Source organism: Palaemon carinicauda, chromosome 2, assembly GCF_036898095.1.
Source record: "Palaemon carinicauda isolate YSFRI2023 chromosome 2, ASM3689809v2, whole genome shotgun sequence".
NCBI lineage: Eukaryota > Metazoa > Arthropoda > Malacostraca > Decapoda > Palaemonidae > Palaemon > Palaemon carinicauda.
In genome coordinates this window covers 131,037,661-131,050,265 of record NC_090726.1, presented here as the reverse complement: position 1 = coordinate 131,050,265, position 12,605 = coordinate 131,037,661, and the positions used below count along the sequence as shown (strand labels likewise).

At 44.4% G+C, this 12,605-nt stretch overlaps 1 protein-coding gene across 11 annotated transcripts in view; it reads right to left on the bottom strand.

The window, feature by feature from the left end:
- Positions 1 to 12,605, bottom strand: part of LOC137627039 (sodium-independent sulfate anion transporter-like) — a 477,203-nt gene that overhangs the window by 98,455 nt on the left and 366,143 nt on the right. For all 11 annotated transcript variants that reach the window (XM_068358087.1, XM_068358069.1, XM_068358033.1 and 8 more), the window contains one exon: positions 10,294 to 10,489. In XM_068358087.1, the coding sequence (XP_068214188.1) occupies positions 10,294 to 10,489 (196 nt within the window). The remainder of the gene's footprint in view (positions 1 to 10,293; positions 10,490 to 12,605) is intronic.

Here is a 12,605-nt window from a genome sequence, read left to right as displayed (position 1 = left end):
GAACGCTTGGGAGCCATTGTAACAGAAAGTTCAACAAAAAGTTCAACTTAAAACAGTCGCACACAGCACAGATTAAACTTCACAAAGTTAAGAACGTCTACTCAGCAATACGCGGAAAGAGAAAGTGAACGATGCAGACCCGCGAGAACTGTGATGCTGGAAGTTGAAGATGCGGGCAAAACACCAATCACAGGCTAGATAACAAAACTTGAGTTTTGATTCGTCATCTGTCAGCGCTTGAACCAATCACAACCCGTCTTACAGTACATGGTGCGTTGGTTACTCATAGAAGATGCCCCGCGCATACTGAACGTACGTAGATTAAGTACAAGGGTACCGTAATAATAATAAATAATGATAATAATACTGTACAGTACAGTAATAATAATAATAATAATGATTAATAATAATAACAATAATAATTTTATTAACAACAACAACAATAATAATAATAATAACAATAATAATAAAAATTTACGTACGTACGCTATTTTACGCCTCTCTCTCTCTCTCTCTCTCTCTCTCTCTCTCTCTCTCTCTCTCTCTCTCTCTCTCTCTCGTACGCTTACAGTACTTATTCGAAATGTGATTTTTGCAACAAAGAATATTATTGGATGCAGTACTGTACTACGTACGTATACATACAAAAGATTCATGGAAAAGAAGCACATCCATTACAGTACACACCATTCTAATATGGTATGACTGCATCTGATTTGCGTTTCATGTTCGATTTAATTTTACTACGTACTGAATTATCGTATGATCACATTCTCTTTTCGTGTTTTATTTCTTTCTGTGCTGAATTATATATCATATGTAATGCAATGAACAATCAGTAAGAGCAGATATTACTAATTACAGTATTAATGGAATTACAGGTAACAAAATATCGTATTTGGTTATCTTCAGATTTCGCGGTATTTTCGAATTTTGCGGAAAATCCGCGATATGTATATATATATGGGTTATGGGAAAACCCCGCGAAGTGGTGAATCCGCGATTGTCGAACCGCGAAGTAGCGAGGGTTCACTGTATTGCTGAATTATGTAGGGTTAATAAACGGATTTTGAGCGAAGCGAAAAATCTATTTTTGGGTGAGATAGCCATGGCGTCCTGATGGAAGGTTCCTGTTTGGTAGCTTCCTTGGGTATAAGACTACTAAGATATTCCCAGAGAATTTAACCACAGGTTATCACAGAATTCTAACTTCTGGAGCGAGTATCTCAAAGGTTTCCCTTTAAGACATCGTAATACAACAGGGGACACGCATGTCTGAACGTGCCACATAGCTATCTTCACCCCGAACAGAGTTAATGCTTCGGTGTGTAAGGGCTGAGAATAGCTGGGAGCCGTTCCACAGCTAATCTCACTCGTGGCTACTACTGATACTCGAGACGTAAACAAACGGACGCCATTGCTCTAATGACGTCACGCCCGTCTTTATCCTGACGCCAGTTGCTGCCCATCACCATGATACAATTGTGTAGGGTGGGAACAAAACTGGACGAAGTAGTAGGGAGGGTCCATCAGGACGCCATGGCTATCTCACCCAAAAATAGATTTTTCGCTTCGCTCAAAATCCGTTTTTTGGGCTCAAGCCATGGCGTCCTGATGGAAGAGTACCAGAGAATCAATGTATCGTGGTAGATTTTCCCCCAGTGTTAAGTGCCTAGGCATTGACAAAACAGCAAAGTAATCTTAGGTAAAGAACCATAGGAACGAAGTATCCTGCCCCCCATTGGTAGGAAGTTCCCATGGGCTATGCCGACGTCAAAGTGGTATTGAAGGGCTATTCATCCTGACAGAAGAACTTTTAAGAACTTAGAGATGAAGCAGAATGTTTGATATTTGTATAGGAACATTCTGAATTAGGTCAGTGGTGGTTGGGCACTGTGTATAGAGTTCATCTCTTGGTTATCAGAAGTAAGTATTCGTGTAGGAACCTTACTGAGACAGGGTGAATATAATTTAGGATTAGACATCTTAAATTCTTCATGACCGTAAGAGAGGAGGAATAAATAAAACTATGACAGTATGTATTTCATAGTAGGTAGGAGCTGAAAGAGACGCATAAGTAATAAAATAGAAATTTTATTTCACAATGCAGAAATTAAATAATTTACAGCAAAAGTAAAGTTCATTTACAGTAATAATAATGTACATAGAAATAAAGGCTTGCTCTTGAATCTGAAAAGGAATTCCAGGATTAGTAGGTACTCGTTCTCGAGGAACGCAAGTCTTTAAACAACACATCATGCTCAAGGCATGCGGCACTTGTGTGACACTATGACATTTCACCTGGGATAAGAACAGTTATAAAAGCACTAAGTGTTTTTAGACATCACTATGAATCGCTCGAGGGTCAACATAGGCACCCGAAGAGTTAGAGTCCCAAGTAACTCACTGTTCTACGCAGAGTTAGGTGCAGGTTTCATAACACTACCTGCGGCTACCACAAAATGTTTGACTTCGTGCACTTGTTTCGCATAATGTTTAAAGAAAACTCGCGAGGACTTCCAGCCCGTAAAGTTTTTAAGGCTTTCAAAGTCCATGCTCTGAAAGAAATTCAGAGACGATGCCACTTTTCTAGGATCATGACCAGCGGGTGTACTGTTCGGATCCGCTCTGCGAATGAAGTAGGTGATTTTCGCTCTTAATTGTTTCAGTGACAGGTCGCTGCCCGATGTTTCTCCTTTGAAGAGTTGGCCTCCACCAAAGTTCGAAGTTCTGCGAAGATAGACCTTGAGACTCTCTACTGGACATAGAGAGACATCCTCCTTCAGGGGGCATATTCTCCAAGGGCCCCATCTTTTGGTGGGTAATTCGTTTTTAGCGAGAAACGTCGGATCAGGGGAGAGGGTCACTTCTCCTGAATCAGCAAACAGGATGTGTCCCTCTTCTCTTGATAATGCCACTATTTCGCTGACTCGAGCTCCCGAGGCGAGAGCAAATAAAAATATAACTTTCTGAGTCAGATCCTTGAGGGGGCATGAATCGTTGTCCAAGTTGGAGGCGAAATGGAGTACCTTGTCTAGTGACCAGGAGATCGGTTTCGGAGGGGGTGCTGGGCGTAGGCGAGCACATGCTTTTGGTAATTTGTTAAAGATGTCGTTGGACAGATCAATTTGGAAAGCATATAGAATTGGTCTAGTCAAGGCCGATTTGCAGGTTGAAATCGTATTGGCTGCTAATCCTTGTCCATGAAGGTGAATGAAGAAGGACATACAGAAATCAATGGTGATTTCTTTAGGATTTTTTGCCTTGACAAAGGAGACCCATTTCCTCCAGGATGATTCATATTGCCGTCTCGTGGATTCGGTCTTGTATTCCTCTAGGAAGTCTAGACTTTTCTTCGAGATCCCAAACCTCTTCTTTGCGGCAAGGGAGAGAAAATCATGAGATGAAGGTCCTTGATTTTCGATGATGAAGCGAAGACAGTCGACTTCTGTACTTGTTGAGAGAGAACTGGGCCCGGGAGAGGGATCAGCTTGGGCTGCAGCTCCAGGACCAGGGGGGTACCAGTTGCTCCGGGGCCACTTGGGAGCCACTAGGGCCGCTGTCCCTTTGAAGGTTCTCAGTTTGGAGAGGACTTTCAACAGAAGGTTGGTGGGAGGGAACAGGTATATCTTGGACCATCTGTTCCAGTCCAGTGACATGGCGTCCACCGCTTCTGCTTTGGGGTCCTCGTACGGGGCTACGTACAGAGGAAGTTGATTGTTGTCGCTCGTTGCAAAGAGATCTATCTGAAGTTCTGGGACTTGATGAGAGATGAAGGAGAATGATCTTGCGTCTAGAGACCATTCCGACTCTATCGGGTTTGTCCGAGATAGAGCATCCGCTGTCACATTGCGGAATCCTTGTAGGTGAACTGCAGACAGGTGCCACTTCTTCTTCTCCGCCAGACGGAAGATTGGGAGAAGCACCTGATTTATCTGGGGCGATCTTGAGCCTTGGCGATTGAGACAACGAACTACCACCGAGTTGTCTAGGGTTAGACGGATGTGGATCGAGGGCGGCGGGGATAACTTCTTCAGAGTTAGAAGGACCGCCATGGCCTCCAAGATGTTTATGTGGAACGTCTTGAATAGTGGAGACCAGGTCCCTTGAGCCTGTTTCAGGTGGGAGTGACCTCCCCAGCCTTCCAGTGAGGCATCCGTGTGGATGTTGAGTGATGGAGGAGGGTGTTGGAGAGGAATGGACCTTTTCAGGGCCTTTGCTTCCGACCACGGCTTTAGGAGGCGTCGAAGTCTGTTTGGAAGCCGTCTCTTGAGGTCTCTTCGAGCGATGGATGCCGAGCGTCTCCAGACTCCCGCGGCATCCTTTAGCTGTGCGCGAAGCACTGGGTTTGTCACTGAGGCGAATTGTAGAGAGCCTAGAACTCGTTCCTGCTGTCGTCTTGAAATGCGTTTGGATTTCAGTAGTCGCTTGACAGACCCTGCTATTTCCTTCCTTTTCTTCTGGGGGATGGAAAGGCGGTGTGACTGAAGATTCCAGTGGATTCCCAACCACTGAAACTTCTGAGCTGGAGAGAGGCGAGATTTCTTCTCGTTGATCTTGAATCCCAGGTGTTCTAGGTACTGGGTAACTTCGTTGCAAGACTTTGCACACTCTTCGGGCGATGGAGCCCAGACTAGCCAGTCGTCGAGGTAGGCCATCACCTGGACGTTTCTTAGGCGGAGCTGTTGTACTATGGCATCCGCCAGCTTTGTGAAGATCCGAGGGGCCACATTGAGGCCGAATGGCATGGCCCGGAAGGCGTAGCTTTTCCTTTGGAGTCGAAATCCTAGGTAGGAGGAAGCGTGATGGTTCATTGGAATGTGCCAATAGGCATCCGCCAGGTCTATAGAGACCGTGTAGGAACCTTGAGGCAGAAGGGTCCTTATTTGTTGAAGCGTCAGCATCTTGAATTTGTTGTTCTCTATGAACTTGTTGAGGGGGGATAAGTCCAGAATGACTCTGAGTTTGTCTGAGTCCTTCTTGGGAACGCAAAACAGTCTCCCTTGGAACCTGGTGGACTTTACCTTCCTTATCACCTTCTTGTTCAAGAGGTCTAGAACATATTCTTCCAGAATGGGGGTCGATTGTTGGAAGAACCGCTGGAAGATTGGGGGTGGTTGCGTCCAACTCCAGCCTAGACCGTTCTTGATGATGCTGTGTGCCCAGGGATCGAAGGTCCAACGATCCTGGAATTGGCGGAGTCTTCCTCCCTCCGGAAGCACTTCATTGCTTCTGGTGTCCCGAGGACTTGTTGCCTCGGCCGCTAGCTCCCTTTCCTCCTCTACCTCTGGAGGGACGACGAGATGCGTCTCTGCTTGCACCCCTGGACGAGCCTCTACCTCTGGCATGAAAGGTAGTGGATGGTTGCTCAAAGGCAGGGGTGAAGACCGGTGACTGTGACAACACCGGTTGGGGGACCAATTAAAGGTCTGTTGTGGTTGGGCAACCACTTGGGAGGTAGCGGGTCCCGGAAACTGACATCGTTGCTGACGTTGCTGGGGTTTTGGCTTTTGCGGTTTCCTCTTAGGCTGAGGTCCATCGTCCTGAGAGGGTTTCCTTTTTCTGGACATGCCCCACTTGTGGAGAAGGTTCCTATTCTCCGTGGCGGCTCTGTCAGTTATTTCCTTGACGAGGTCAGAAGGAAACAGGTGCTTTCCCCAGATGTTGGAGGAAATCAGCCTCCGGGGTTCGTGTTTCACGGTGGCACCGGCAAACACGAATTCACGACAGGCTCTACGAGCCTTTATGAAGTGGTACAAGTCCTTCATTACTGTCAGTAAGTGGGATTTGGCTAGTACCATGTAGTGATCTGGTACTCTTGTGTCACAGGCCATCACTTCCAGTTGGACTTGATGAGAAAGAGATGCCGCAAGCCTCTCCTTCGTGTCTTGTTCCCGGCGAAGGAGGTGATCATTGAGCTTAGGGAGGTCTTCATTAAACTGACGTCCGGCGACGTCAGGATCGAGCCTACCCACGACGAAAGTATGCTGAACATCTTTCCAGTGTCGAGCGTCAGGGGGGGTCACGATGGAGAAGGGTCTGCACTCCTCCAGTGCAGGGCAGGGTTTTCCTTCTTCCGCCGCTTTAAGGCATGCAGCTAAGGCCTTTTCCAAGAAAGGAAGAACCGCAGTGTCAGGTGCGACGTATGTAGGATGCTTCTTGCTCAAGGCAGGAAGCTTAGAGCAGGTAAAGCCCCTACTCTTAAATGCGGAGGCTAGCATAGCCTGGGCCTTTGCGAGATCGAACACTATCTCTTCTTTAGGTTCGGTCTCTTCCTTCGAGGCAGGTTCGGAACGAAGCCGGACGTAACAGTCCGGGTAGGCCTCGAAGCTTGGGAAGAACTCCACATCTTCCAACGGGACCGTGCCGATCTTGTCACTAACAAAGATCCTGCCGGTCGCAATAACCATATGCTCTGCATACCTCCACGGGTTGGCATGAGAGCAAGCTGGGAGATCCTTGACCGAAATCTTCTTCGGTTCTCTGGATCCAATCATTGACCTGATGGACTCCTGGTTCTCCTTCAGTCTGTCGTCCATGACAGCTCTAATCAGCCGGATCAGTTCTTGGGTAGAAGAGGAAGGATCCGGGGTCGAGGAGGTAGACGGAATGGACATTTCCGTCGGTGTAGGAGTAGGCGGAGGGATGGACGAGGGAGCAGCTCCAAGCTCCGACTCGGTGTATTCCACCTTGTCTTCGTCCTCTTCGGCTCCTTGAGCCATAAGCGTCTTCTCCGTGTCTTCCGAGACGTCTGAGATCTGTTCATCATCCTCGGAATCTAAACGACACTCGTGCATGGACTGAGCCATGACCACATCAGGTTCCACCGTAATTTGGACAGTGGGGATTGCTTCTTTTGGAACCACTGAGTCAGGGGAGGCCTTAGGGAACAACAGGGACCTCAGTTCTTCGGTGGCCAGGTACGGTCCAGTAGCATTTTTCTGAAAGCCACGCACCCACTTGCGCAGCTTTTCACGAGCAATGTCTCTAACCTCCGCTGAGGGAGGGTTATGGAAGGCCTCAACTAGGTGGGCCTGGCAGACCGTACAATCCAGTGGATTCCAGAACTTCAAATCCCCTTTCTTGTCTGCACAAGGGGCGTGAGTCCTGCAAGCCGTATGCCCGTAAAACTGCGGGCGTTTCACAGCGCAGAAGGCGAAGTCACACTTCATCTGCTCCTCCTGTGGAAGAAAGAGAAAATGAGTATGGGGGAGTCATAAGAATGGCTCTTAAACTAAGTTAATATTAATCATTAATTTTAACTTAAAGAAGGTGTGATGCATAGAGAATGAAAACAGTAAAGGAGAACACGCTCCATGCATCTCGCCCGGCTGGTTACCATAAGCTTGGTCCTGGGATAATCCAAATGACCGAGATCATTGGATATAGTTTCCTAGGATTCCCATTATTTTGGAACTCCATGGAAAACCAAGGACAAGATTGGGATCGAATTCATTCGGTTCCCAGTTAAGAGCCAGAAGGCCTCATTAAAGGTAACTGCTTCTGGCAACCAGCCGTGCTAAGATGCACATAGCATGCTGGAATTAGAAGAATGCAAAGAGACAGCATGATCACTAATAGAGCAGTACTAGGTACTGATCTTAAAAGCAAAAGCAGCTTATCTATTTGCCATGTAGGGCTATCCTAGTCTTATGATAGCTACAGTGAGGGGGGTGCAAGTATTCTTGACGCCTCCGAGGCATCCGGCAAGCCGCCGGCATGCCGGAGCTCGCTCCAGCATAGATTCTGGCATTAGAACAGACAATTTTCAAAAGTCAGTTAGATACCAGGATGGCGGCCGCCGGCACAACGGCGGCACGCCGGCAGGAAGCGGCGGCTCCGGCAGTCGGAGGATGCCAGGTTGGTGACTGGGATAAGGATGGTACAGGTAGTATCGGGTTGCCGGCAGTATATGCCGGCACTCCGGTGATCGACCGGCAGGCGGACGATTAGATAGGAGTAGGAGAGCCGCCGGTAGTAGCCGGCGGCAGCCGGCAGTCCCTCGGTACACGGGGGGCTGGCGGCAAGGGTAGGGAAGTCACCAAGAAGGAGGCAGGTATTGCCGACAGTAGAGACGGCAAGAGACCGGCACCCGGATAGATAGAGAGACAGGGGGAGGGGGGAAGGGATGCAGGAAGTACCGTCAGGGTTCCAGACATCCCTCCCCCTCCCTGAGAGGGTGTACCCATGATAGAGGCAGGCTCTAACATCCATAAGCAGGGGTCACTAGGGACCGGGAGCTAGGTAGCCCAAGGGAGGGCTAGGGAACACCCAAGAGGGGAGGGGGGGAGACTCCCATATGCAGAACTAAACTAGTAACTAACCTTATAGGACACTATGAAGGTATATGTACCAGAGCGGACTGCACAGGGAAGCTCGGGTAGCCCTACTCATCCACCCTAAGGAGGAGTTGTAGGACAGGGGACAGATGAGTATAAACTAACCTAAGCATAGGCTAGGCTATACAAGAGATAGGTGGGGAGGGAGAAGAGAGAGGTCTTCCCAGGAAGGGTTTCTGTACCAGAGCGGCCACTAAGGGAAGGGAGGACACTCCCTAACCTAAGATCAGGCTGATCGGCTAAAACGGTGCAAGAGTACAGTTTCAGCATGGAACAGAGAAACCTTCCTAACCCGACCTAGAACAGGGCTAAAAGTCCTGAACTAGGCAAGGAAGAAGACATATCGCTATCGCAGGAAAGTCATAGACTATCCTAGCCATAGAGGTAGGCTAGCCTAACCTCACTCTCAGACGCAATCCTAAAGGGGGTTCATTCCTTTAGGGAGGACCGAGAGGCGATATATACTCTATTAGACAATTAATCCCTTTACTCAGAAAAGGGATCAAGGCTAAATAGAGGGAATGCCAAGGCAGGGGATGAAGGAAGCATATAGGGGTCCTAAGGTTAGGTTAGGCTAGAAAGAATCACTGACTAGCCTATCCCCTATATGGTCCCTGAAGGCGAAAACATTTGCATCACTGTCAAAAGTATTGTAAAATAATAATGCCACTATCTTCATAACTTAGTCTAGGATCACTAATAAATCATGCATGAACACTTGTATGTAGGCTCCTGGCCTGGGGGCTATAGTAGCCGACTGGTATGAGGTCAATCGATGACCGATAAAAAGCGTCTAAACACGATATAAAAGTTCCTAGCTATGAAGACTAAATAAACTAATGTATTCGATTAGTATATAATGCCGGAAGCGTTGTTGTGGCTAACTAAATAAGACATGCAAAACAACAACGACGCCATAAAATGGCGGGTCCGGTAGAGGCACAGCTCTGCCACAAAACATCAATTATTTCGCAAAATAATATTTACTTTACGGCCAGAGCTTAATTAAACAATACTGGAACCTTGTACTCAACTTTCCAGAAGAAGGCGAGGCTGAAGGTAACGACATAGCGAAGATGCAAAGCGATAAAGATAACACAAGGGAAAATCCGTCTAAGTAGGGCAGCTACTAAACAAAGGATGAAGACGGGCGTGACGTCATTAGAGCAATGGCGTCCGTTTGTTTACGTCTCGAGTATCAGTAGTAGCCACGAGTGAGATTAGCTGTGGAACGGCTCCCAGCTATTCTCAGCCCTTACACACCGAAGCATTAACTCTGTTCGGGGTGAAGATAGCTATGTGGCACGTTCAGACATGCGTGTCCCCTGTTGTATTACGATGTCTTAAAGGGAAACCTTTGAGATACTCGCTCCAGAAGTTAGAATTCTGTGATAACCTGTGGTTAAATTCTCTGGGAATATCTTAGTAGTCTTATACCCAAGGAAGCTACCAAACAGGAACCTTCCATCAGGACGCCATGGCTTGAGCCCAAAAATGCTATTGTAAATTATGCATGCTTCCTAAATGAAGATTTGTTTTATAGGAGTGGTAATGGATAAACAGATGAAAAAATACAATATTTGGAAAAGACAGTTTTAAATTTTTCATGACAGCTAATATGAAAAATACATCACGTGCAATACACAATACGGTAAAACAGTAATTATTGTTCTTCACCGAACACCCTTTTTCTCTAAGAAAGGGTGGTGCCAGGTAATGGCACCAATTCAGATTTAAGCCATAACATATGGTCTGCCTCATGAATGTTCATGGGTTGTATGTACCAATGGAATTTGGCATGTTGGTGGTCATCCAATCAAGTACTAACCAGACCTATTGTTGCTTAACACTAATAAACTAATGTTTGGAAGGCCATTGTATTTTCTTTACAACTATAATGTACATCCTAACCCCAGAAAGCAAAGTGCACAATATCAATCTGTTAATTACATACCTAAATTACAAATGCCAGCGGCTAAAATGATGATACCACTGAGAAAAGACAGCAAAACTGCAAAATCTGCTCCACCATGCCCGGAATATTCATGCGTCATAATGGCCATAATGGCTGTGGGACCAATCGTTATGTCTTTGCAGCTCCCGAAGACTAAATATACAAAACATCCCATGAAGGCTGAATACAGACCATACTGGAGTTAAAGACAAAAATAGAAATGTGGATTAATTTACATGCAGTGTGTGCCATTTGGATGGAAATTTAGTTGAAAAAAAAAGTTTTATACTAAAAACAAGAAATATAACATATTCTAAAGCTATAATATACATAAAATATATAATAATTTGATGATTTTATAAAAATTCAAATATAAAATGAAGACAGTAGAGACTTCTACAAGGTATGATTTGATTTACAACCAAATGTAATAACTGAAGACTGGGACTTCTGCAAGCATTATATAACACTACATTGTCCATCTTTTAACTTTCTGACAAAGAAATTTCTTGTTGTAAATCATTCATAAAACCTTTAATAATATGAATGACCTTAAAAATGGCATAGGAATAAATTGTAGATCTTCCACTAATATGAATGAAAACATTTATGACAACAAACGAGAGCACATCCCTCACCCAAGTCAATAAAGATAACTCTTCCTAAGTATGTATGACAAATTCTCATCCGTGTCGATTTTGCAATTAATGAATATAAATGCATACTCGCCTAATGATAGTGTTTTGGATAAAAATTCTTTGTGGGGATAAATATGAAAAACTAATTGAAAGACCAAAAGCATTACTAGAAAACATCAAGAGAATAAGAGTACCTGTTGTATTCTCGTAACCATATGACTACTGCCATTCACCTGGCACAAGTCAAACCCTCATTTTTTTGCATGCTTGTGTGACTGTATAGACTGCCTTACCTTGTGTAAGACACGGGCTCTTGCCGTTGGGCTAATTGCAACTACCTAATATAAAACTAAGGGATTGAATATCCATGATTGCATCAAGAGTATATAATTACCTTTAATTCTTGAAAAATACTTTTTAGTAATATAGGATAAGTTGATTACCAATTCTGAAAAAAATAAAAATTATTTATGGTAACCAAATATATGACAACTCCAAGTCCCAAACAAATTTTCTCTAGTTTGGGGTCTTGACTAAAATCTGACACGGTATAAAGTACCTCAGATGCATGCACTCTAATTAAAGCATTGTGAACTTCAAATTCATAACAACCTCAGTTTAATATTTGCCAGAAAAAGAAAAAATATTGGTCTGAGGATATTTACTGTTTAATTTTGGTTACTAACATGTCTCACCATAAATCTGAAAATTTATGTTCACCGGAAACTGAAATAACTATTGAAATACACATAGACTACTGCCAATACAGTATAAGATATCCATTGTATACAAAATTTAAAATGATAAAAAAAAACAAAAGTTATACAGTAGTTATAATAAGTATCCTCAGTGACCGGATTTTATATATAAAAAGAAAAAAAATAAGACGATGAAACATTGAATATGATAATAGGTGCTGACACAATACGCTTTATTGGTGGTTAAGTATCTGAAGTGTTGGAATATTTGTACAGTAGGTCATAAGCAAAAGGAATATTCTGTTGCACTTCTCTTATTGAACGACTCAAGTGATCATTTGTTTGTAAATTCTGTTTTTAAGATATACGTTATTAAATCATATGCCTAATAAAGTATATAACTATTTATGGAATATCCAACTTCTTGGAAATGTCCATTCTAGTGTTATCTAAAATCATGAGTGTTGCATAATACTTGAATCACTTTAACTACAATCATGTAATGTAACTGATATTACATTTGTCTTAAACATTCAAGCATGGCTGAAGCATTTCCTTAAGTAATGATGTCCTTATGACTTTTGGTGTAGCTGGACAAACTCTGATGACACTGTATAATTACATATAAAGTTGGACACAGGAGTTCCTGGCACACCTCGCTCTGAGGAGGGATTGCACCCTGTCTCATCCTTGATTCACAGCGAGTAATCAAACATCAAGTGTAGAGAGATGACAGAGATGGTGGGTAGGGCTACAAAAACGAACTCTCCGCGAAGTAAGGGTGTGACGGGGTGCACTTGCTCCTAAGAGCGAGGTGTGCCAGGAATTCCTGTGTCCAACTGTACTTAAGTAACCTCTTCCTACTTACATGCTGACTGTTACCATCATATGTTACGGTGTCATTCATAGAAAGCCATCTATTATTTGACGTTTTCAACAAAAATGACCTCAGTCACAATAACAGCTTGAACAATAA